At 40.4% G+C, this 26,114-nt stretch overlaps 1 protein-coding gene across 5 annotated transcripts in view; it reads left to right on the forward strand.

Annotated features, from left to right (window-relative positions):
* The window catches only part of LOC147152889 (sodium-driven chloride bicarbonate exchanger-like), a 33,074-nt gene that overhangs the window by 5,731 nt on the left and 1,229 nt on the right, over nucleotides 1-26,114 (forward strand). For 2 of the 5 annotated variants that reach the window (XM_086038794.1, XM_086038455.1), the window contains 24 exons: nucleotides 3,186-3,215; nucleotides 10,637-10,718; nucleotides 13,184-13,327; nucleotides 13,426-13,567; nucleotides 13,954-14,114; nucleotides 14,375-14,563; nucleotides 14,937-15,025; nucleotides 16,269-16,426; nucleotides 16,520-16,607; nucleotides 16,845-16,991; nucleotides 18,162-18,262; nucleotides 18,839-19,013; nucleotides 20,449-20,582; nucleotides 20,674-20,919; nucleotides 21,560-21,665; nucleotides 22,066-22,227; nucleotides 22,320-22,433; nucleotides 22,547-22,708; nucleotides 22,793-23,044; nucleotides 23,124-23,192; nucleotides 23,829-24,002; nucleotides 24,154-24,276; nucleotides 24,408-24,472; nucleotides 24,592-24,696. In XM_086038794.1, coding sequence (XP_085894920.1) covers nucleotides 10,682-10,718; nucleotides 13,184-13,327; nucleotides 13,426-13,567; nucleotides 13,954-14,114; nucleotides 14,375-14,563; nucleotides 14,937-15,025; nucleotides 16,269-16,426; nucleotides 16,520-16,607; nucleotides 16,845-16,991; nucleotides 18,162-18,262; nucleotides 18,839-19,013; nucleotides 20,449-20,582; nucleotides 20,674-20,919; nucleotides 21,560-21,665; nucleotides 22,066-22,227; nucleotides 22,320-22,433; nucleotides 22,547-22,708; nucleotides 22,793-23,044; nucleotides 23,124-23,192; nucleotides 23,829-24,002; nucleotides 24,154-24,276; nucleotides 24,408-24,472; nucleotides 24,592-24,696 — 3,143 coding nt within the window. In that variant the 5' untranslated portion in view covers nucleotides 3,186-3,215; nucleotides 10,637-10,681. Of the gene's footprint in view, nucleotides 1-3,185; nucleotides 3,216-4,748; nucleotides 5,022-10,636; nucleotides 10,719-13,183; nucleotides 13,328-13,425; nucleotides 13,568-13,953; nucleotides 14,115-14,374; nucleotides 14,564-14,936; nucleotides 15,026-16,268; nucleotides 16,427-16,519; nucleotides 16,608-16,844; nucleotides 16,992-18,161; nucleotides 18,263-18,838; nucleotides 19,014-20,448; nucleotides 20,583-20,673; nucleotides 20,920-21,559; nucleotides 21,666-22,065; nucleotides 22,228-22,319; nucleotides 22,434-22,546; nucleotides 22,709-22,792; nucleotides 23,045-23,123; nucleotides 23,193-23,828; nucleotides 24,003-24,153; nucleotides 24,277-24,407; nucleotides 24,473-24,591; nucleotides 24,697-25,290; nucleotides 25,329-26,114 lie in introns of those variants that run through there. The other 3 variants (XM_086038713.1, XM_086038540.1, XM_086038622.1) reach the window with 3 other exon arrangements.

Consider the following 26,114-nt stretch of genomic DNA (forward strand, 5'->3'; position numbering starts at 1 on the left):
TGGGTTTGGTGGTCGGAAACGAAGGAACGATATGGACATATTTTCTGTACAACCCAGCAGAAAGAACAACACGATGCATTGTAGACAGCGGCAACGGTGAATGTGGCCACAAAGGAAAGAATGACAAATCTCAAGCGACATCTGAGGGCTCACCATGCTGATATTTTGTCCCAACTAGTCCTGTTAACATACCGGTATACTGTATACATTCACTTGCACTCTGTTATTAAACAATTGGCTTGTGATCAATTTCATTGTGCTTAAAGTTTTCCACGTAACTCGTGGCGCAAATGGGCTGAGTTAAGGCATAAGTTATTTTGGTTGAGCTAATGTCAAGGCTAACGTCAATTCATTCGCTTGTTGTGTGTAAAGTCAAATATTAAAAGTAGATTAAGGCAGTGGTCGCCAACCATTTTTCTACCACGGACCGGTTGGTCCGCGTTGGTGTGTGTGTGCACAATAATAAACGCGAATCCACAGGTTTTTTTATTTCACCAATATTTAATTACTTTTTAGCATTAGCAATGCGGTTAGCTGCCAAAGTACTTACATTTTTCACGAATCAGTTAAAAAATGTTTGCCTTTATGTACGGAATGTATTTATTAACTATTGTATGCCTATTTTTAACTAAAACAAACTAAAACATTTTTGAATTTTCGTCGACTAAATTTACGAAAACCAGATTAAAACTTTTTGGGGGAGTTTCCGTGAACTAAAACTAGACTAAAACCTTTTTGAGTTTTCATCGACTCAAACTAGACTTATCACTAATAGGAATGACTAAATGTGACGAAAACTAATCAGCATTTTCGTCCAAAAGACTAAGACTAAATCTAAAATGCCTGCCAAAAACAACACTGGTCGTTACCTGAGCCCTGAGCAACTGTGATGTCATTTTCAGTTGACAGCAAGTGACAAAATGGCCGCCCCATGAGATTGACAAAAATGGGTGGATTTTAATGCTTAACTCATATTCCACATACAATATTAATCAGAATTCTATGTTTAGACTAGTGGCCTGTATAGAACATATTCTGGTAAAGAATGTTTGGGGGTTGACTTTCCCTTTCAAGATTAACAAGATCAAGAGTGAAAGAATGTATAGGTAAGGAAATTATCTGTTGACGAAATTCAGTGCTTAACAGATGTATTGACCACCACTCAATTTAAGGTTTATACCACAGCTGACCTAATTATACCACTAATAATTACCAACCACACTCAGTTCATCCAGCTCAAAACTTTCAAATCCTGCTCATTTCTAGTCACTCCCAATGTTCCACATGGTTCTGTTCTTGGCCCCCTTATTTATCATTTGGTTCCCCTTGGTAATATCTTCCATAAATATAATGTCAATTTCCACTGTTAGGCGGATGACACCCACCCAGCTGGCAGAAATGTGCCTATAAATGAATTGTATTATTATTCCCCAAAAAGTCTGCTCCACTCATCATGGTAACGGAAACCGTACTTGGGTGTGCCGTCGATCATTTTCATGAGGCAGGACCGCCCCCTCAAAACCGGCTAAGTTTTGGGAGGCTTAAATAATGAGCTGAAAGGTAGTGGGGATATGATGATGAAAAACAGTTACAGACACCTGGAAACTGTTTTAAATTGTTATAAACAATTGTCTCTTTCCAAGAGACCACATAAAACATCTTCATGATCCCGAATGTGGACTTTTTAAAAATGTTCCTTAATCTTGTACCCGCTGTTGTGAAATGCACTATAGAAATAAAATTGTATTGTATTGTATTGTATTTTACAAGTTTTAACAGGGAAGAGGAACTTAAAACTGAAGTCACCCTTTTTTTTTATAACTCAAATTGAGCTTGGCTTCTCTGATAAGTCAGAAATTAATCAAACATGCCATTCAACCATTAAACAATTTCTATCCGTTACGGAATACAAGTAAACAAGTACAATTTTACATATAAAAAAAAAAGAAATACAGAGATTAGCCTCCATGTGACTATGTGTGTCGATTCAGTCAATTACGTTTGAAACCACAACTGATCTATCAATTACCACAAAATTGCGTTACCAGTGATCTCTGCAACAATGATTGGTTCTGCACTGGTCTGAATGTTTTTTTGCCGAGCGGAACTTAATATTTCACGTAAGACTGTGGCTCTCCATTCTGGTGGACTTCCATTTTATCATTCTACAAAAGCAACATTGAAAACCTGAAAAATGGAGATGCGTTTTGGAAGTCTGTTCTTTGGTGTGCTGAGTCCAAATTTGAATAGCTCTTTGGAGATGTAATTGTGGGACTTTCAACCTTCAAAATGCTGTTCCAACAGTAAAACAAGATGGCGGGAGCATAATGCTTTGGGGGGCTTCAGGCACAGGAACTTTATTCAGGTGCACAGGACCATGAAAAATGATGATTATGTTGATATTTTAGGAATAATCTCAAGAAGTCGGCTGTCAGTCTAGCTGTAGGTCGTCGCTGAGTTGTGTAAAAGAGAATGACCTAAAAGTGGAGTACGTCAAGAAAGAGCCACAATTGTTGAAGGAATACCAAAACCAAAGTTGTGGAGTGAAACTCTCAGTGGCCAGATCACAATCCTGTCAAGAGCCTGAGGAAGGAGTTTAAGATTGGGGTCGAAGGCCAAACATTTTATGATCTTGAACAATTAGTCATGGAAGAACGGAATGTGTCAAACTACAGTATGATGTTATTTTCAGTTTTGAACCATAAAGGCTAAACTACTGACAATCAATTGTCCATGTCTAATCATTTTAGATTTTGTGTTTTTGTTCTTGTTGTCTTGTTTCAATTTAGCAAACCAAGATATAAAGCTCATCAACTGGGTCATGAAAGCGGACTGATTACCTTTGTGTTGAATTTAAAAAAAAAACAACAACAAAAAAACAACAACATTTGCTTTAACTTTGCAAAACAATGATCAACATTTTTGCCTATTCTTGACATGTTATGGACCAAACCAGTAACTGAATCATCATCCATTTGTCAATATGAAATAATGTCATGTTTTTCACTAAAGGTATGGAAATTAAAACATGTTTTTAAAATCGGATTAATCGAGAAAATTATCGACAGATTAATCGATTATAAAAATAATCATTGGTTGCAGCCCTAATACCAATTGTTAGCATGTTAATATTTTTGGCATTTGGTTTTCTTTTTGTCCTATTGACTGATGTCCTTTGATTGCAGGAACAAAGTTCGCAAGAAACTAAAAATGTGGTAAGTACACTGCTTTTATTCCTTCACTTGATTAAGCAACACCATTTGCAATTAGTACACCCTGCCTTGGATTCCTTAAATCCATATCCCACTGAGTGGCAAATGTTTGCGAGGGTAGCGGATGTTGATTTTCTGTCAGGGTTTGTTCAAGGTCGCAAACGATTGCAAAGATGTTCGCCAGACATTCAGCAACAGTTTTTATTGGTCGCAAACAGTTTTTGTTTTCACAAGCAAATTTTGAACATGTTCAAAATTTCTAGGCGAAGAATGTCATGCTGTACGGTTTTGCACTTCAATTTATTTTCAACAAAGACTAATACTCAGGGAGTTGTCGGTTTTATTTAGCGCTTTTGTTAATTTACTGTATTACAGAAGAATCCTAAATCACAGTGAGTTGTTTGTGTTTTATTTTGAACTTAAGTTCTGTATTGCAGGGTGACTGTTCTGCCTTTTGTTGGAAATAGACAAAAGATATTTCTTTAAAATGATCTTGAATTGGTTAAATGGAGATTTTATGTGTCAAAAGTACTCATGGTATCGGTTACATGGTGTCGGTATCGGTGATTCCTTAAGAGTTGAGTCCTCGTAAAGGTATCGGTCTGTAAAAAAGTGGTATTGAAGATCCCTAAACACAATCCGAAAGCATATCCTATAAATCAACAGGAACACAGATTAGGATATGTCTACTGTATGTACATTGGTTGTAGTGCTACCACAACATGAGAGGTAGCCAGGCGGTACCAACAATATTCCAGCCACTTAAGTAAGAGATTTGGCCTCACAATGGCATTGACAGAGATGTGTGTGAGTGTAGCAAGAGTGAAACACTGAAGTTGTTATTTTTGGGTAAAGCTGGTTTATTTATGTTTCAGCATGGTCTTCGTATTGATTGGTGCTGGTTGCGGTTCACTCTGAACCAAAGTTGTTTTAGTTAACGAAAACAAACAAAATAACGGAAACTAAAATTTTCGCCAAATACAATGAAAACGAGAATGTTAAAAAAAAGTTAACTGACTGAAACTACAGTTTACATTGACAAAACGAACAAAAAATAATATAACCATATTTATAGTGGATCTATCCATCTGTCTCTCTGACTTTCTTCTCTGTCTCTCTGCCCAAAAAAACAAATAAAAACTAAACTAAAATGGATTTTTGAAAAAAACAAACCAAAAAATAATAAAAACAAACACACCAGCCCTGAAAAAAAAATACAACAAATTAAAAAAAAAACAAAAAAAAAACTCAAAATGAAAGAAAAACGAACTATCATGAAAAATCCAAAACTACTATACTACTGATGAAAGTCTGACGGCGGTTTTACTCGTTGTTGTTTTTATTTCTCGAAACCTTTTGGTACTCCAACTGTGGCGCAGTCCCTGACCCAAGACTTGAGGTAACAAATCTCCCAGGCTCGGGGAGAAACAAGCTGTGCTCAAATCATGGTAGCCTCGCTGATGTCACAGCGCTAATCCCCGTTGAAGGGTGGGGGTGATGGGCGATGGGCGGATTGGCTGATGGATGCGAGTCACAAACATTTGACCCTGGATGAGAGGCAACACGACTGAATCAAATCTGAGCTGAGCTCCATATCTATCTTATCTTCTTTTTGGATGTGAGCTCGCCACCTTGTAGTCCACGCTGACGTCGGTGTGAGCTACGTCATCTTTCCGAGTGGGACACATAACCCTTCTGACCCTCATCCTGCCACTGCTCAAAGAACAAGGGCGCTTAGCGACCATCCCGTCCCATTCCAAGGGACCCAAAATGCTCTCGGTGGACTGCAACAAGAGATTTAGTTACCAGGTAGGCCATCGCAATTCATTTTATTTGGAAAATTCTTGCCGAGGCGATAGGATCTGCTGTTATGCATGTGAGAGGTCCCGAGGAGCTTGGCAGAGCTTGACAGATGGGACTGTTCTCTTCCGAGATTGGGGTTTAGACCTGCTGCACTGATCCCGGTTACTTCATAGGGATGATAAAAAAAAAAAAAGAAAAAGAAGGAGAAAATATTCATGTGTTTGCACTGTTTTGACAGGCTTTTGACACAGAAGGAATATTTCTGCTTTTGTAAGCAGTGATGCTCTCAGCAGTTATCATCGCCACGGTAACCATCTGTAGGGATGAAAAACCATGACAACTAAAACCAGTCACCAATCACAGTGGCCCTTCCAGCCACCGATAATCCATCTTCGTCTTTGTAAACTACAAGCCACAGTATCGTTCTGTATGTAGTGTACACACGAATGCAGCTTGAAAGTTAATAGATTTGCATGGCTCTGTCTCGCAAGCGATTTTCTTCAAGCTTACGTAATGTTGCCAACCTTTTTTTATTTACAGGTATGCCTAATGCCGTGGTGTATTTTTTTTTGAAAAAGAAGTATACTGTATACTTTCCAAAACAGCTCCCGCAATAGTAATTTAACCTTCATTATGTTGCTCCCCAGGGAACACCCATGAATAGCTTACTGCAGAAATGAGGTCACACATTGTACCTGCGTCCCAGAGAGTTACATGATATAGGGAAAAAAATACTCATAAGGAGCATGTGTGAAATGTATGACTTGAAGTAAGCTGCTTTAGAGGTGACACGATATGGAAAGTGGACTTTTGAGTCGCTTGTGTACAAATAGTCGGGGCTCTGGAGTGCATCAAATGAAACAACCAATTCAATGTTTTGAAAGCAAGTGAGCTGTTGTTTACTGATTGTGATGTAACAGTGCGGCTAATGCACATAATACCGTCCCCAGCTGCCCATGACTTGGCGGCTAGGGTGGGTGAAGATCAGCCATTGTGACGTGACGATATGGGTCCGGCTGCCGCAAAACATAGACGCATTATTATGTGAAAGTCAAATGTAACTAGGGCTGCTGTGTTAGCAAAGTGTAGCAATAGCCAAAGCAGTTATTACATCTATTCGTGATAACCGACAAATACTTGAATGTTCGGTGAAGTAGTTGCGCTTGGCGATGGGTCCACCGCATGTTCAACATTATGAAATGTTGCAGCCATGAGTGAAAATACATTTATTGTTTTGATGGGCACTGGCGTTTTGTTGTCGTTGTTGCTGTCAAACTTTTGGCTCTGCTTCTCCAAGGAGAAGCTGCTTGCCATTTTCAACCCCCTCCACCTCCGGTCGCTATGGTAACGAAAGTCATAATTGGCATCGGTTCCTTAGTTGTGGGTCAGTTTAACTCATTCAGTACCAGACTTTTTCAGACACATTGTGAAATGACATCTAAATATGTCAGTGGGATAAGTTCATGAGACAGGACTGCCCACCAAAACATGCTAAGTTCTTGAGAGGCTTTAAAAAATTATATGTAAAGCGTACGATAATTCTTGAGCTTTTGGTGTATTCTGCTTCAAGCATGTCGCAGACACATTTTTGAGATCACTGTGAGTAGTTTTAAATTGTGAAAAGAATAAATGGTATGTGTCATTTTGGAAGTAAATGTAGCGAAATTAAACATTATGTTTTGCTGGGTCACACTTCCATCATTCGGATGCTCCACGACCTAGTAATACGATGAATATCATATTTTGTTGTTGTCACAGCAACCCCAGAACCAACAAAAGGATTAACCAAATATTTTAATTACATTACAGTAGGCCCAGTTAGCACTTACCAAACATCTTCATTGTAAGTATATTTGATTCCTAAGAGAAGACTCACAAAATGCTTCACCTAGTTAAAATACAGTCATGTGTAAAATACAGAATTCAAAGAATTAGCTTAGCTTCATACAGTTCCATACAGTTTATAGTGACTTTAAAAAAAAGGATACGGGTGGAGTATGTGGATTGTGAATTGTGTCTTGGTCCCTCGCCATGTGTGCTCATGTATATGCAACACGTATGTGCAAGCATCATGACCTTCAGGAGAGCAATGTGACATTGGACTCATTCTGGAGTCATTTCTACCAGAGCAAAACTGTTTTTAAGGACAGAATATTTGAATGGGCTATTGTATTGGATAACATTTTATTGTGCCAGTGGTCGTAACGTTGTGGCCGGTTGGCACGTAATGATTCTTCTGGAATGATGTTGGACTGTACATAAAGAAACACGTGAGCATGTCTCTTTATCACGCTTGGTCGCATGTCCTCCCCTCCTCCACCTCATCCATCCCGACTCCCCCCCTGCGGTCTTGCTTACATGCTCCCTGTTCTTCCCTGCGGCCTGCATCACACAGCGCAACTCACGGAATTCATGATTTGCTTTCCTCTACTCTTGCCCAGTATTTCATATAATCATTCAAAGTCTGTCTGATCTAGCTGAAGTAGCTGTATCATTGCGGCCTATAAATAGAAACAGAGGCCTGCCGGGTGGATAGTTTGACTGCTCATTACATAATAGGCGTTATGGTACATCTATTTGTATTGGGATTTTTCAGAAGGAAACATTCAGTCAAGTACAGAGGACGCTCGAGGCGTATGCTAGTCTGTAAGCATACATTGTAGGGATTGAATGACTTTTTGTAGTCGACGGTAAGGTGATGATAGTCAACTTTGATTATTTGATGACATCAGGAATATTTTTTTGAGGCGTCAACTCACTGAGCGCACCTAAAAACACAAGCGTGCTCACTGCGGGATTGCCGCTTGCTACATTAGGAAGCAAAACTTTGCAATTACGTATTGTAGCAAACATGCAGTTGTGTTATGTGGATTTTTGTAAATTTTATTAAAAAAAAAACATTTTTAAAAAGCCTTTGATTTGTGAATCAGTGAGTCATTGGATGGGGACAATGGAGGGAGAAAGAATATTGTGAGCAGGAGTTTGCGGTACGAAGGCTGATGTTTGAGAGAAACGCTACTTGGATGGATTTTTTGTTGTTGTCAATATTTCACATTCATTTTCACAATGAAGTGGTTAGTGATCAATCACCGCTTGTCTTCATTTTGTCATCCAAGCAGATGCTAGAGTGTCTTTGTGTTGTTAAACGACTTGAGACGATACTTCAGACTCGTTTCGAAGTTAATTTGCAGGTCAGCATTACAAGAGTTATTTATGGATGTTTAATGTCTAGTTTCCTTACTCGGCTACATAAAAGGAAAAGAAAAAACAGTAACAGACGCAGTGCAGTTCAACATTCAATACACGTTTTACATACTCAACGTTGCAGTAATGTGATGTACATGTGAGACGAGCCTTTGTGTTCTTTTTTTTGTCAGAAGTCATGCCAGTATCATCGTAGTTGAGTGGCAGTCTCATGAACACTGACCTGAACTGAGGCGAATGAGAGCTGCAGTTCCTTGGTCGTTGTCTTGGGTTCTTCTGTAACCTCTTGAATGAGTCATTGATTCACTCTAGGAGTAATTTTGGTTGCCGACCAATCCTGGGAAAGTTTTCAGTAAATCAATTTTAAAAAACAAATTTATATAAGCATATGTACATTTTATTTTATTTTATGAATACAGTAGTTCAAAAACTACATTTTGTATTTCCTTTGTTTGTTTTTGTGAGGTATTAAAATTGGCTTGATAAGATGAAACTTATTTTAACTCATTCACTGCCATTGACACATTAATTTGTCTTTTCACAGTCCAGCCATTCAATCCCAGGAATTTATTTATATTTTTTTCGAACGTTAGGGTAAAAGAGGGTCTAAAAATGTCTGGCAGTGAATAAGTTAAGTGTGGTCAATTGGCACAAAATAACCTGAAATCAGGCCACTGCATCAAACATTTTGGCAGATAGGACATGCATGCTTAACTGTAAGATTCATGCATCAGCATCAGCTTGCCGCGTGTGCCCACCAAACACTTTTGATCTTTCGGCTCATGATCCACGTGCTCGTCGGTGTGCGAGAGAGTGACGTGCCACCATTTCACTTGGCCGTTAATCTTTGCGGGATAAGCGTCAGATGCTCAGCAAGTGCCACCCCAAGCTTGTCACGATGTACTGCATGTGTACTTATTTAGTTTCACAAAGCAGAGATGCAATTTCGATTGGTGCATGACCTTTGACCCTGACATTTGGCATCAGATAAATATCTTAAAAGGCACATACTACTTATTTCATCACAATTTAAAAAACCTCTCTTAATAACATGCTTTCATCGAAATACCCCAAGGATAAACAATTGTAGACATTCATGCTGCAAATTTCTTGTCATACTGGAATTAGTTTGTATTAAGGGCAGATCTGCAGTGAGCCAGTCCTCATCCGGACCTTGCTTGGCCAATGGCGAGCCTGGCTTTCGTTAAATAGTCAACCAGGGGGCCGGATCTCGTCATTGTGCTCCTGCTGGCGTTTTGCGCTGTCTCTTCTTCCGCCTCGCTCGGCAGCGAGTGTTCATGGCTGTCGGCCGCTCGCTCCTACTAGCGTACGTAGCGCCCAGAGTGTGGAAAACAAATCAGCGCCCGGAACAATGAAAGCATTTTTGTGGTGTATGTACAGAGCGCATTACATAAAAACATGATCATTTAAAAAAAAAAAAAAAAAAAAAGACCTCATAGTTTCTGTGATTGGCTGTCAACCAGTTCAGGGTGGGCCCCGCCTACTTCCCAAAGACAGTTGGGATAGGCTCCAGCATCCCTGCGACCCTCGTGAGGCTAAGCGGTTAGGATAACGGATGGATGGATGAGTGGATGGATGGACTTGTTAGCTTGTCAGAAGTTGCTGCAGGCACTTGAAAAGGCATGAAGTAATGAGTTAGGCAGTACTTTTAAGGCATTTGATGGGACTGTGAAATGAGGGGTTTTTTTTGGAGGGGGGGGCTGCTTGGGAATTTTTCTTTCTTTCTCAGGGGATTGAATCGATTGCAACTGGACTGCTTCCTATTAGCTTGTTGCCATTTTAGTCTTTTGCCATTTTAAGGCATAACAGAAAGAGCACAAAGATGCAAGTATGTGACTTTTTCAGTGAATAGCTGAAGGGCCAGTTGCACAGAAAAAAAGGCGGTTGAATTTGATAAACAACGAGCTGCAGTGTTTACAAAGCTCACCCTGCTGTCATTCAAATTGAATCGGCTTTTGGGTATTGTTTCATTGCTGTATTTCAGTTGAAATATTTAACATTTGTTGGCTGTGTACTTTATTTCAATTTTTGTCCTTGTACAACACGCATGCTAACAAGCATCCATTATCCTCACACCTGATGGTTCTTATTCTTGACAAATGCCTCTTTTGAGAGGTGGTGAAAAGCATTTATTTATCAAGATTTCCAAAGCCTGACTAAACGTGTATGGTTGACCTTGAGCAGAAGAAAGCAACTTCCAAATACTAATTTCTAATTGGCTGGCTTTGGTGTTATGTCGACAGCGAGTGATGCAGAGTTTCACACTTTGGGTGCAGTTTTGGACATATCATCCCACTTTGTAAGAAGAGTGTAAGGTTGAAAAATGTTTGATTTTAGATTATGTATAGTTTCAATTGAGCCCTGAACCCAGCCTTGTCTGTGCATGTTTGTGTCAGAGGACTGATGAGGAAGCAGTGGTGGACCGCGGCGGAACCCGCTCCATGCTGAACACCAACTTTGAGAAGGAAGAACTAGAAGGTAACAAGCCTCTCAGTGTTATCAAATCCTTCTTTGAAACGAATGCTAAATTTAGCGTGAGGCAAGGTTTGCGCATCAAAGATTAACATACGCTCCTTGCGTAAACGAGTGCAGCTGGCTTTGGTTTACCGAGCTTGCCAAAGTCTCGTGGGCCAGTCAACCAATCATCAGTGTGTTTCTTCTGACCTGATCACAGCGTCAGTTGTGTGATGCGGCCAATCGGGTGCCTGTAAGACAAAGCATGAAAGTGGAGCGCTAACAAAGCGACATGCCAAAGAAAATGACATTTTGAGCAGATTCGCACTTTATTTTGTAGTGAAACAAGACCACGACATCCCTAATTAATCCTTTTTTTCCATCATCGCCATCTTGAGGGGGCAAGATATAATTGGCGGCGGGCCAATTTTGGACGGGGGCTGAACGTTGCAGACTGATGTTATATGGTCTGTCTACATGTTTTGCAGCACCATTTGAATCAACACTGCCACATAGACGCTAATTGTCAGCCTATGTGCCTATTGCCTTTCCCATTGTATGTTAGCATTCAGGTAGCAAAAAAATGAGCCGACCATTGGCTCGTATCTCGAAAAACGTGTAAATTGTATCGCTCGTATCTCAAGGCACCACTGTACAATACACTTGACAAATGATACAGAATTCTGGGATGAATATAAATAAATATATGTGTAAAATCTATGATGCAGATCTGATTTTACTGGATACTGTGGCACCTCATATGGTGCAGGAGGCAAGAACAGGGCATTCACAGTTCTGTGACCACTCAGCTGAGGGCCAGGGAAGGGTGGAGGGTGGGGGTGTGCATCACTGGCCAGTCAGCTCGACTGCAGTAAAAAAGGGGAGACAGTCAGCTCGGATTATCTTCACTCTAACCTTGTGCATGCATGCTCAAGTTCTGCACGCACAAGTGTGGCAGCTAAAATGTGGGAAAAGCTTTCTGGAGGTGCCACTGTTTGGTCTGCATTCAAGGTAAACAAACAATAAAACGCACAATGTGCAATCCTAAGTATGATCAGCTTCAAATCAGATATGTTCCTAATATGAACATATCCAACCCCATCCTCAACATGTCTATATTGACTTTCTAAGATGTATTGTATATTCAGTTAGAAATAAGGCAAAAAATAATCTGAATCTAAATGGACTTTGGTTGGTCCATGCTTCAACTGTCAACAACATTTTGTGGAATTTTTTTGCACGTTTTGCGTTATTCCAGGCTACTGGCAAATTTTACATCAGGGGTGGACAAAGTTTTGTGCTCAATTGATTTTTTTATAAAATGGACAGTTGAGCAAGATCATTTGGAGATGATTTATATATATATATATATATATATATATATATATATATATATATATATATATATATATATATATATATATATATATATATATTAAGGCTGTCAAAGTTAAAGCGTTAACTATGGAGATCAATAAAAATTTTATAACACATTAAAAAAAATCAACTCAGTTAACTCAGTTTTACTTAGTTCCTGTGGCAGCTTCCCTCTATTCTCTTTGTAGCCAAACATAGAGGAGGGTCGCTATCACAAAGACGGACTTTTGCTCGATAGCTCATTGGAGAAATCCCAAATAATTTGTGCAGTCTGCAAAGCCAAATTCAAATACCATATTAGTTGTAGGTCTTTGGTGTTTCGCTCAACAATTGTATTTTACAGGAAAAGAATCATACTCAAAGATCAAAGAAAGCTATTAGAACAATCTTTGAATCAAAATATACTTTTAATTGTTTTCCATATTAATTCCAAGATTTTACTCAACTAAGTATCGGTTCCAAGCTTTGTAAAAAAACTGTTGTTGAAAAATAAGATTAATCACGATTAATTGTGGAAACCTTTGCAATTAATTAGTTAAAAAAATCTAATCCTTTGACAGCACTAATATATATATATGTATATATATATATATATATATATATATATATATATATTTCACAAATTAACACTATAAGCAGCAGATATTTGAACACGACCAGTGCAGCAACACATGTAGACAGACAATACAATGATACTCACAGACATATATCCTCACTGAAGGTAATGAGTCACTTGGTGGTTGTGAAAGTCTCCTTCGTTTGTGTCTTCATGGCAGTATCATACTGCCCCCTGGTGGCCAAGTAGCACACAATAGCAAGAGATGGAATGAATTAATCATGATGCACAAACTGACAATTCTTGACATTCTGTTTAATTGATGTTACAACCATGTTTTATCAATTACCATATTATAGAGTGCATTTTTTCTTATTTAAAAACATATTACAAACATTTGTGTTGTTTTCAGTGGAGGCTTTAATGGATTAATAACATTTCCAGAGAAAGTTCCAGTGACAGTTCCAGAGCAAGAGAGCTGCAGTACTAAAAGCTCTCTCCCCAAATGTCTGCAGTTGGAATATGACGTGTTTCTTTTCCCTTATGTTGACTCCAGGTCACCGCACTCTGTACATTGGGGTACATGTTCCTCTGGGTCGGAGATCACATCGCCGCCACCGTCACCACGGCCACAGACACAGGAAGAGGTCCAAGGAGAGGGACTCCACGGCTGACGACGGACGAGAATCCCCCTCACACAGTCGGTGTCCCTCCGTCCATCGCATTACATTTGCATGTGGCTTTGGACATACTGTAGCTGCAGTTTTAGCAGAAATGAAGCTTTGTGGTTTGCTGCAGCAGACACACCAGCCCAGAGGGTGCAGTTCCTGTTGGGGACAGAGGATGGCGATGAGGAGCACATCCCGCACGCCCTGTTCACAGAGCTGGACGAAATCTGCCTCAGGGAGGGGGAGGATGCAGAGTGGAAGGAGACTGCCAGGTGGGTCTGTTTTTGTTGCACCACATCCTACTTTTGCCATCCCTGTAGACATTTTCATAATGTTTGTAAACAATGGCAGAAAGTGATTGTCTACCGCTTACTTTAACTGAAAATGGTGACAACCTCTTGTTGTGTATGGGGTTGCACTATCAAATAAACATTCAACATTTTGAGTTACTCCCCCCAAAAATAAAAAAATAATTAGCCATGGGTGAGTACTGAGAATAAGAGAAGGTTATTCCTATTCAGCACATTAATAAGGTATATTTTACCTGTTGAATGCAGTACATGCAACATAGTTTGTTTCCTTACCTGTGTATATTCTACAGAGAAATATACTCACCTGCCGCCTAATGTTTTTAAATGTTCTGGGTGCGTGTGTGAAGGTGGCTGAAGTTTGAGGAGGACGTGGAGGATGGTGGCGAGCGATGGAGTAAGCCCTACGTGGCCACGCTGTCCCTACACAGTCTTTTTGAGCTCCGCAGCTGCATTATGAATGGCACGGTTATGCTGGACATGAGAGCAAATTCGTTGGAGGAGATCGCAGGTAAAACGTTTTTTCAAAAAAGAATGAATGTGATTCTCCAGATCATTTTTCAAAATCAATTAATTTAACCTTTTTTTTCCCCGTGTAACCTATCCTCAACTATTTGCGCACCTATTCTATTTTTTCGCGCTCTTTCTATATCCATCCATAATGTTAGGTTGTTTGTGGCTCGTGTAACACAGTCTGCCCTGCACAATGAATTGACAATATCTTAAAAATACTGTAAAGCAAAACCAACCCCATCTTGGTTTATTTTTCAGATATGGTCCTGGATCAGCATGAAGTGTCCGGCCAACTGGGTCAGGATGCCAGGAGGAGGATCCGTGAGGCCCTGCTCAAGCAGCATCACCACCAGAACCACAAGAAGCTTGCCAACCGCATCCCGATTGTCCGCTCCTTTGCAGACATTGGCAAGAAACAATCAGAGCCTCATTCCATGGATAAGAATGGTGAGTATGTGTCCGCCATACACAGTTAATATATACACAAACAAACTAATGAGGTCCAGTACAAGCGTTGTAACAATTAGTCGGATTTAGTGGGAAGGCAGACCAACGACCATCAACATGTCTGTCTGATTGTTTGATTAAAAAATAATTTGATTAAAAAAAAAAAAATCACAGTAACATTGCTTCATTTCAAGATTGTTGGATTGTCTACTACTATGCCGTTAAAAGTTCTTTGCCAAGAACGAACTCTTTGTTCTACTTTTGTAATTTTCGTTACACAAATAACTAGACTAAAAAGACTTTTTTTCATTGTTTTCATCATGATCCTTTTCCCATCATTTTGGTTGACCTGACATCAGTGTTTTCTTGACAGGTCAAACAGTTTCATCGCAGTCCCAGTCAGCCAGCACAGAGGGAAAACAGGACGTCAGCAGAGAAAACAGCGCTGTCGATTTCAGCAAAGTGAGCCACCGCTGGTTTTGCTGTTTATCTGTGGAAAGTGAGACCGAGTCAAATTATTGATTCAAGATTGGGTACCGTGTAGAACAGTCAACTTTTATAGCCTATCCTGGGAAACTGGACAACATGTAACTGGAGGACCAACCTACTTTGTATTTACATAACAGCATAATGATTATGCACTTACAGTTCTGTGTTGCAGTTTGAAAATAGTGAGATTTTAGAATTCATTCATCCAATAAAACTTGTTTTTATTCGTATCATGTAGTTTTATAGGGGTGGTGTCTAAGATGATTTTCATAAGCTTGTCCAAGACGTACTGAGTCCTCACACCCGAAAGAGAGCACCAGAATCAACAAAATCAAAGCCAACGCTCAGTCCGCTTTGTCTGGTTGGGTCCAAATAGAGCGCGAAAATACATCCTCACTATGCTTGCGTGGGTTTTCTCCAGGTTCGCTGACTTTACCACAGTTGTTAATATGAGTGTGAATGCTTTTGTTTATGAGTGTCGAGTAAAATCATAATATGTTGTATCTACCAGCACAGCCTGCAGGACGGAGGAGTGTTCCTGGAGACAGAATTACTGTTCCTACAACTGAGAGAAACTAATTATTCAAGTGGAAGTCAACCCAAACATATTTTTTTCCAGAATACGTTCAATGCAGGCCCACTAGTCCAAACACGGCATTCTGATTAATATGGCGTTTGTGGAATATGAGAGGTTTTAGCTAGCTCAGGGGGCTTGATCTTCATTCGACAGAAGTGATAGAATGGCCGCCCCCTGAGATGGCTACAAGTGGGTGCATTTTGCTGCTTATATTCCAAAAACGCAACATCAGTCAGAATGCTGTATTTCAACTAGTGGGCCTGCATAGAACATATTCTGGAAAAAAAACATATTTGGGTTGACTTCCACTTTAACATATATAAGCAGCATTGTGGATGTGAACAAATAGAGATTCTAGATTAAAATATAAACTCTTCTGCCAAAAGTAATTTATAAATCGTATTGTTCCCAGTATAGACCCTTGTGGGACTCCAAGGCTAACCTTAGCTTTTACAGAAATTGTACCTGTTAATATTGATAAACAAACAATCTGTGAAGTTGGAGGTGCATATCCCAAAGTATTAGCATTGCTATTATATGATGATTGGATTTAACCAGCATCAAAGTCCTTAATTCCGTTCTGTCCATTCTCATTCAGACTGCTGATGTCAACAGTCATTGAAAAGTTGTATTTGTTAGATTGACCTGCACTTCATGAAGAAGATCCCACCTGGTGCAGAGGCTTCCAATGTCCTGGTTGGGGAGTTGGAGTTTCTCGAACGCCCTGTGGTGGCCTTCGTCCGCCTGGCCCCCGCTGTGCTGCTCAGTGGCCTGGCTGAGGTTCCCATCACCACCAGGTTGCTCCCGCTGAACTCGATGTTTCTTCTTGGACAGATGATCCAGCGCACACCCTGACTGTGTCCTCTATGTACTCCCTGTGCATTTCACAGGTTTCTCTTCATCCTGCTTGGGCCTCTGGGAAAAGGTCCGCAGTACCATGAAATTGGACGGTCTATTGCAACTCTGATGACTGACGAGGTGAGGTTCTGGTCCCGGCAATATGGAAGCAGCAATAATGACAAATTCTGTCGCTTCCTTGTCCTTTGAATTCTGCCCAAAAAAGTGAGCTCCAGAGGGATGAACACACAGCACGCTATGATGAGCATCGGGATTTTCCACAGTGCAGCTATTATTAATGCCAGATGTTGATTTTCCACCCCGCGATGAACTTAAATAAAAGCGTTTGGATAACAACCAAACTTTTTACCTCCCCAGGTTTTCCACGATGTGGCATATAAAGCCAAAGACAGAAATGACCTTGTGGCTGGTATTGATGAGTTCTTGGACCAAGTGACAGTGTTACCCCCTGGAGAGTGGGATCCCTCCATCAGAATAGAACCTCCCAAAAATGTGCCCTCTCAGGTAAACCCCCACACTCCCACATAAGGTAGGCCAAAGGTCTTGTTTTTACCCGTTAGGAGTTTGGTTTGTGTTTTAGCAGGATTACATAACAAACAAAAACTGGATGCACAGGACAATTGCCATATAGTGAAAGAGCAGTTACTTGTTCTGCCAGTCACTATATGTTGCTGGCTTAAATAGATGAAAAAACTAAGTAAGTTGTTTCTAATGAATTAAATAATATTTTTCAGACCAAATAAATGAAATTGGATTGACACACTTGAGAATCACTGAACTACACCATTGATGACCAAAGAATGACCACTGAAGTTTTTTGTTCATAAATGAATGTAACCTTAATTTCAATACTGTACACATAGCCAGATGTGGAGCGAGGATTGAGATATTGTACTTTTACTTTTACAGTGGCGTTACGTTGTAAAAAGTACAAAACTTAAATCAAGTCACTCAAGCTCCTTTTCCACCATGTGGTCGTTATTCGTCACAGTTGCTTATTGATGCATCGTCAAAAGCAAGTACCGGTGTTCTAGGCACTCGATACTCAGATACAAGGTACAATTTGTACTATTATATACAATTTGGCCTTCTCTGGATTGTAAAGGCAGGCACTTGCAGTAAACAGCAAACTGCATTGGTAACACAGGTGCGAACAATTCTGCATTTGGAGAATTTTTCATGTGACTTCTCTTCACTGATTTTCTCATTTGGCAATTGAAGAGAATTTAATGAATGGAAGAGGAATCGATGAATGGATGTAATGTAATGTAATGAATTGATTTTTATGGATGAAAATGATGTACAATGATGGAGTTGAGTTCAAATAGTGTCCACCTATCCTTAGATATTGTTTATCCTTATTACTTGGGGCAAGCAACATTTTTGGTGAACTGTTCATTGCAAAATTATGAAGCGTGTATTGAATATGAATTGATCCCTTGACAGCTGCACAAAAAAACAGCAAAATGTATCGCTTCACAAGCAATAGCTCTGTGTAATAAAGGATAAAATGGATACACAATTATTGTGTACTACAATGTCACACTTTTTATATAGGAATGCTTTTGGGTGAGTGTTTTGAGTGTAACACTACACTGTAATTCCGCACTCTTCTTGAAGTGTGGAGGTTGGATTTAAGAAAAACACTTTTTTTTTTTTTTTTTAATCACACAGGAAAAGCGGAAGGTTCCTCCTCTTCCAAATGGAGTCACAGATCTTGTTGAGTCAGAGGAACATGGAGGCCATGGTGGCCCTGAGCTTCAACGCACTGGAAAGTAAGTAGAAGAGACAAAGACACCATAGTCGCTTTCACTCTGGCTTTCCCATAAAATGTTTTATCAACTATGTACAAGCAGAATCGCCTTTTCCATTATGATTGCCAACTCACGTGTGCAGGACATTGCCGTGTCCCAAGTGTGCCTTAACACAACCACTGCAACTTTGCGCAATGAGACTATTAAATCCGCGGTGATGTCAGAGTGACAGAAACAATTGCTTTCAATACAAAGGACCGTTGGCTGTGAGCCTCTTGGTCTTAAACTTCACATTCTGCTTACACACTGGCAGCTTTCCTTCTCTGATGCTACCTCAGAAGATGGAAAATTTGACTTAAAACCCTATCCCGTATACCTTATATACCTTAAAAAGATTGGTGACAAACTGGCTGAGATGGCCAGTGTGTTATCGGCTCATGACAAACTGCCTTGAGCAGCGCTGGCAAGTAGTTTCTCTTTTGTCGCCAAACGCAAAATTATACATTTACCCACAGGTATGATTAACCCCAAATTATTAACAATGTCGTTTTATAGCAAAGTTTTGCACCTAAAATGTGTCTTTCCCTCCCCCCAAAGGCTGTTTGGCGGTTTAATCTTTGACATCAAGCGGAAGGCCCCTCACTACCTTTCTGACTACACTGATGCCCTGAGCCTGCAGTGTCTGGCCTCCTTCCTCTTCCTTTACTGTGCTTGCATGTCACCTGTCATCACCTTTGGAGGTCTTCTCGGTGAGGCTACCGAAGGACGCGTGGTAAGAGAATTAAAAAAGAATGAATACATACAGAATAAATACAGTTGAACCCCTATTCATCGCGGTTTATATATTCCAGACCCACCCTGCAATAGGTGAAAATCAAAACATTGCCTGTCACTTCCAGTTGTGCTTTTACTGAAAAACCGACACATACAGCAAAATAGAATTAAACATTCTATATTTAAACACCAAAATGTTCAACCAAACCTTATACTGTAATGTAGTTTAATGCTAGTATCTAATGTAACCTGCCATCGACAGGAATTTAGCATAGATGTTACAGTCATCATGAACCTTTCGTCTGCTGCTTGTAACATATATGGAGCATCATCACATTCAAACACAGTACATAATGTTTACACATTAAATAAAATATACTGAAGGGATGCAGTACTTCAATAGGAAGTCAACCCAAACATATATTTTTCAAAAATATGTTCTAGGCAGGCCTACTAGTCTGAACACGGCATTCTGATTAATTTTGCGTTTGGGAAATATGAGAAATCCACCCATTTTTAACTAGCTCACAGGGCGGCCATTTTGTCACTTCTGTCAACTGAAGATGACATTGAAATTGCTCAGGGCTCAGATAACGACCAATCATGCCTCACCTTCAGGAAAGAGATAAGCTGTGATTGATCGTTACCTGAGCCCTGAGCAATTGTGATGTCATCTTCAGTCGACAGAAGTGGCAAAATGGTTGCCCCCTGAGATGGCTAAAAGTGGGTGCATTTTGCTGCTTAATTTATAATCCACAAATGCAATATTAATCAGAATGCCGTATTTCAACTAGTGGTCTTGCACAGAACATATTGTGGAAAAATATATGTTTGGGTTGACAAAAGCCAACGGCATTCTGATGAATATTGCGTTTGTCTATGGGCTTGCATAGAGCATATTATGGAAAAATATATGTTTGGGTTGACTGAAGCCAACCCAAACATATTTTTTCAAGAATATGTTCCCAGCAAGCCCACTAGTTGAAACACAGCATTCTGATAAATATTGCATTTGTGGAATAAGTGTTAATCCACTCGTTTTTAGCCATCTCTGGGGGCGGCCATTTTGTCTTCGGTCGACTGAAAATGACATCACAACTGCTCACAACGACCAATCACGGCTGACCTGTTGTCTGAATCTGAGCCGTGATTGGTCGTTGTGAGCAGTTATGATGTCATTTTCAGTCGACAGAAGACAAAATGGCCGCCCCCGGAGATGGCCAAAAAACGAGTGCATTTTGCTGCTTAATTTATATTCCATAAAGGCAAAATTAATCAGAATGCCGTGTTTCAACTATTGGGCCCGCTGGGAACATATTCTTGAAAATTTATGTTAGAGTTGACTTTAAGCAATACTTGGATACTGTCCAAGCATCATTTCCTATGATAACATAAAATTTGACCCATAACAATTGTTCCTCCTGTGTTTTTAGAGTGCTATCGAGTCCTTGTTTGGGGCTTCCATGACTGGAATTGCCTACTCGCTTTTTGCTGGGCAGCCACTTACAATCCTTGGCAGCACCGGTCCGGTCCTTGTGTTTGAGAAGATCCTCTTCAAGTTCTGCAAGTGTGTCTTTTTCTTTGCATATATGGTTCTTCTCATTTGAGGCACTTTGCAAAGTCATGTCGTTTCTGAAGACTTTCATATGCATTTGCAGGGACTATGGCCTCTCCTACCTCTCCCTGAGGGCCTGTATCGGCCTTTGGACGTCCTTTTTCTGTCTCCTGCTTGTGGCCACAGACGCCAGCTCACTTGTTTGTTACATCACACGATTCACAGAGGAAGCCTTTGCTGCCCTGATCTGCATCATATTCATCTACGAGGCCCTGGAGAAACTTCTCCACCTGGGCGTGCACTATCCCATCAATAAAAACAACAACCTTCAGAAATTAACACTGTATTCGTAAGTGCCTTATAAAGTTATTGCCTTAAAGTGGAAGTCAACCCGATCATATTTTTTTCAAGAATATGTTCTATGCAGGCGCACTAGTTGAAACAAGGCATTATGATAAATATTGCGTTTGTGGAATAAGAGTTAAGCCACTTGTTTTTAGCCATCTCTGGGGTCAGCCATTTTTTCACTTCTGTCGACTGAAAATGACATTGCAGTTTCTCAGGGCTCGGATGGCAACCAATCACAGATCACCTGTTTCCTAAAGCTGAGCCATGATTGGTCGTTACCTGAGCCCTGAGCATCTGTGATGTTATTATCCGTGGACAGAAATGACAAAATGGCCGCCTCCTGAGATGGCTAAAAGCAGGTGTATTTTGCTGCTTAACTCATACTCTACAAATGCAGTATTAATAAGAATGTCGTGTTTCAACTAGTGGGCCTGCACAGAACATATTCTGGAAAAAAATATGTTTGGGTTGATGTCTCTTTAATAAAAGCAAGAAAGAACCCTATTCACTTCAATGTTTGAGTGAGCTGAGACCAAAGATAAAATAAATGTGTCTTTAGGATAGTTTTTTTTTCCAAGTATGAAACCTACTAATTCTGAATAATCTGGAGGTAACTTAATGGTCTACATTGTATTCCGTAGGTGCACTTGTGTGGAGCCCAGAGATCCCAGCAATGAGACTCGGCTGTCCTGGGAGGAGAGAAACATCACAGCCTCGCAGGTCAACTGGACCATGCTGGAAGTTCAGGTAAATAATCTTTAAACTCACTGGTCGAGTTCACCAGCACAATCCAATTATATCAGGCCAATAGTTTTCCCTTTAGGAGGACCACAATTCTCTGCGCTGGGAACACCACAGAGCAGCTGTTTAGTTGTGTCATTACCGAGAGACAAACCATCCCACTAATTGTTCTGTTGTCGTCAAAAGTGACAGAAAAATGCGTAGATGATTGAATGTGTTGGTCCGTCTCAGCCCAATAAAGTCATACATACTATAGCATTTTTAGCGCTAATGAACCAAGACCCCTAAATGATCAACTAAAACATGTGGGCAAGACTTTTGGAGGATTAGGTTAGCACTCATTAGATTGACTTGCTTGCCATCATTGTTCCACTATTATCCTCATCGTGTCCTCTGGTGCCAGTAGGAGTGCGAAGAGCTGCACGGTGAGTTCGAGGGCAGCGCCTGTGGTCCCCACGGCCCTTACATACCTGACGTCCTTTTCTGGTGTGTGGTCCTCTTCTTCTCTACCGTCTTCATGTCCGCCTTCCTCAAGGAGTTCAAGACAAGGCGCTACTTTCCGACCAAGGCCAGTACCAACGTAGCCACCTGGTGGTCCAGCTACACCGAAATCGATGCCGTTTTTAGATAAAAGAGCATCGTGTCCATGTTTGCCTTCAGGTGCGTGCCATCATCAGTGACTTTGCAGTCTTCATCACTATCCTCACCATGGTTCTGGTTGACTACGCTCTGGGCATTCCCTCACCAAAGTTACAAGTTCCCAACAAGTTTAAGGTGAGTCTTATCCAGTCCACCCAATCCTTTTTTTTTTTTTTTTAAACAAAATATTCAAAGCAATGATAATAAGTGTGAAAAATCGCCACAGTTCTGACCTTTTGCCTTTTCAGCCAACCAGAGATGATCGCAGCTGGGTTGTAAACCCTGTGGGCCCCAACCCGTGGTGGACCACCATCATCACCTTCATCCCTGCTCTGTTGTGCACAATCCTCATCTTCATGGACCAACAGATCACGGCTGTTATTATCAACAGGAAGGAGCACAAACTGAAGGTACACCTATCCACAAATGTAAATGACTTCTGAAGTTCTTGGACCTGCGGATAAAATGTCCTGGTCTTGGCTATGGTCTTTCAGAAAGGTTGTGGCTACCACCTGGATTTGTTTGTGGTCGGGGTGATGCTGGGCGTGTGCTCTGTGATGGGCCTGCCGTGGTTCGTGGCCGCCACCGTGCTTTCTATTTCTCACGTGAACAGCTTGAAGCTGGAGTCCGAGTGCTCTGCACCCGGAGAGCAGCCCAAGTTCCTGGGCATCCGTGAGCAGCGCTTTACTGGCCTCATGATCTTCACCCTAATGGGCTGCTCTGTTTTTATGACCTCTGTGTTGAAGGTCAGCTAAATAAACAAATAAACACATGCCGTGCAAATATGGATAGCTCAGAAATGACTGGTCTGTGTTTTAATTCCAGTTCATCCCCATGCCTGTGCTGTATGGAGTGTTTCTCTACATGGGGGCGTCTTCCCTTAGAGGCATCCAGGTGAGTTTTGGGAGTCTTTCAGCCATTTTTGTTGTGAATCCAGTGGACTACAAATGATTTGGGTCTGGTTGGTTCACATATTTTTTGTTATTTTTTCTTTACCACCAAAGGATCATCTCAAACTTTAGGGGACTAGATCAGTGATTCTCAAAGAGTGGCACATGGGCTCCCTCTAGTGGCATGTGAAAGAATTACGTTTCAGTACAGTTCAGTTATCTTTCATTTTTAGGTTCAATACATTCACATTTGGCCTTCAAGAAATGTTTGTTTTAAAACATTTAGGTATATTTTTTCTTTAACGTTTATGTGCAATACATTTTAGCCACATCATTATTTAATTACAGTTTTTTACTTTCTATGTTTAAGCACATTGTTGATGTCAGCAGCTTATGTGCGACAAATATTAAACATACTTTTAAGAAAAGGTAGTTTCCTTTTTTAAAACACCTATTGCTGCTAGATTTTAATTTTGGTCATGATGGTGATACTGAGTTGAGTATTTGTTTAGGTGTTACCTGGTGTAAAGAGCTAGAATAGATAGATAGATAGATAGATAGATAGATAGATGGATATCAATCGTGATGTTTTTGAGAAAAGATGCAGCTGATTAGTTGTATCCGACTTCTCTGTTGGCAGTTCTTTGACCGTCTCAAATTGTTTGGGATGCCGGCCAAGCATCAGCCTGACTTCATTTACCTTCGCCATGTTCCGCTGAGGAAGGTGCACCTCTTCACCATCATCCAGCTCAGCTGTTTGGTGCTGCTATGGGTCATCAAGACCTCCAGGGCCGCCATAGTTTTCCCAATGATGGTAAAAAAGGAAAAAAAAAAAGGCATTTGTTCTGAGAGAGTCAAGCATTCAGTGTGATGTCATTGCGCATGAACCTTTTTTGTGGATGCAGATTCAAAGGTGGTTGTTGAATATTACATACAGTGTGTTTTGTGTATTTGTGTTGCATAAGGTCTTGGCACTCGTCTTCATCCGTAAGCTCCTGGACTTCATCTTCAGCAAGAGAGAACTGAGCTGGTTGGATGACTTGATGCCAGAGTGGAAGAAAAAGAAGCTAGAAGATGCTGCACAAGAGGTGCAGCGATACATAAAAGATGATGTGAAATCATTTGTAGTTTGAACCCCAACACTTTTCAAGGAGAATTGCAACTCTTTCGTAGAGGTGACAACAACTCCTTGCTGACAATCACTTGTGTCTCTCCTCAGGAGGAACACAGTATCATTGTAGAAGAAGAAGGCATTGTGCAAGTTCCACTTGAAGGCCACTACAAGTACGTTAAGAAGTCATTTTGTAACTGCCACATTGTCTTAAAACACTGAACTATCCTATGCTTATCTTTATTTTTCATTTTTATTTTATTTTTATTTTTTTTAATAAATGTATTTCAAGGAGCGACCCAGCTACAGTGAACATCACTGATGAGATGTCTAAAGGTTCCTTTGGGAATGTTTGGAAGGGTGTGAACCCCGTGGAAAAGGATCCGGCTGCTAAAAGGTATGCCCTCCCAAAAAAAAAAAAAAAGAGAAAAAAAAGGAATTTTGTGTTTTTGGTGAACCTGCCATGTTTATTACTTAGAATCTAATTTTCCCAGACTATTATGGAGGCGGTATGTTTAGGTTCAAGCAGTTCATGTCCATACAAACATGGTTATTAGACTTTTGCCCTCACACAAACTATGTTTTAGGTCACTGAAAACCGAGGGTTTTTTTGCAAACTTTTCTCATTTCTTTTTGTATGTTACCATTACCTCCTTGGATCAGCGGGTTTTATTTTTCTTTGTTAACTTTATAATGAAATATGATTTGTCTCCTCACTTCAACACACATTGGTGCAACCCCTTCACTCCAGTAACTATAAACAAAATGAATACTTGCTTGTCAGCCTGTTCTACGCAGTTACATTTTGTTAAATGAACTTTCTGTGACCCTGGAGTTGTTGTTTTTTGTTTTTTTTTAATTCAAACAAATGTGTGTGTGTGTGTGTGTGTGGACACGACTTATGAGAAACCCTGTCCTAATGGTTGTCCAGCCAGTAGACTAACATAGAATCTCCTGCATTGCCTCCCTCTGCCTCATTCCACCCATCAAGCTCCCCTTCCTAACCTCTCAGAAGCTGAGAAGCCAAAGGTGAGTCTTGTCCTGTTGCTTGTTTAGGGTTTGGAATAGCTGCAAGTTTTGACCCAGTGATCTCGAATGAATGTTTTTGGTTTGAAAATGTACACACCTGGCCTGGGCACGCATGCTCTTCTGCTGCCCGTGCATGTTAGGAAGAATACAGCGGGACCTTGAATTACCACTGACCCAGCTTCTGGGTTTTTGTAGTACAAATTGTCGCTTGGCTGATTTTTTTCCTTTGACTTGCGAGCCAAAATTTGCCATACAAGTGTTGCATGGTGGCAGTGAATTCAACTCACTTCACTTCACAACATGCAACAATTGTTCAAAAAAGAACCTTCTAGATGTTTATCGCCATTCTAAATTAAGGTTTACTGTCAGACTTAACATAAAAAAGCCACATAACTGTCTAAGGAAAGTCTAAGGAACTGCATATATTTACTTCAACTTGACAGTGATGTCAGCATTTTAAAGGGTAGTACCTGCCTCCAGGTTTCTTTCTATCTATCTATCTATCTATCTATCTATCTATCTATCTAGCTATCTAGCTATCTAGCTATCTAGCTATCTAGCTATCTAATCTAGCCATCCAATCAGATCGCTCCATTGTGATAGATATGCTGCTTACAGCCACTAGGGGGCATGTTTGCATGATGTCTTGGGACTGCGACAATAGCTGTGCTGTATTACCCAGTGATTTAGTTCTGAATGCATTTGTTCCTTTGGCATTTCCCATCAGCCTCTCTCTACATTTACAAAAAAATGTATATATATGGTTTTTCAGTTATGTTGTGTTTT

Source organism: Filicampus tigris, chromosome 1 (assembly GCF_054856515.1).
Source record: "Filicampus tigris isolate MCC_2025a chromosome 1, RoL_Ftig_1.0, whole genome shotgun sequence".
Lineage (NCBI taxonomy): Eukaryota > Metazoa > Chordata > Actinopteri > Syngnathiformes > Syngnathidae > Filicampus > Filicampus tigris.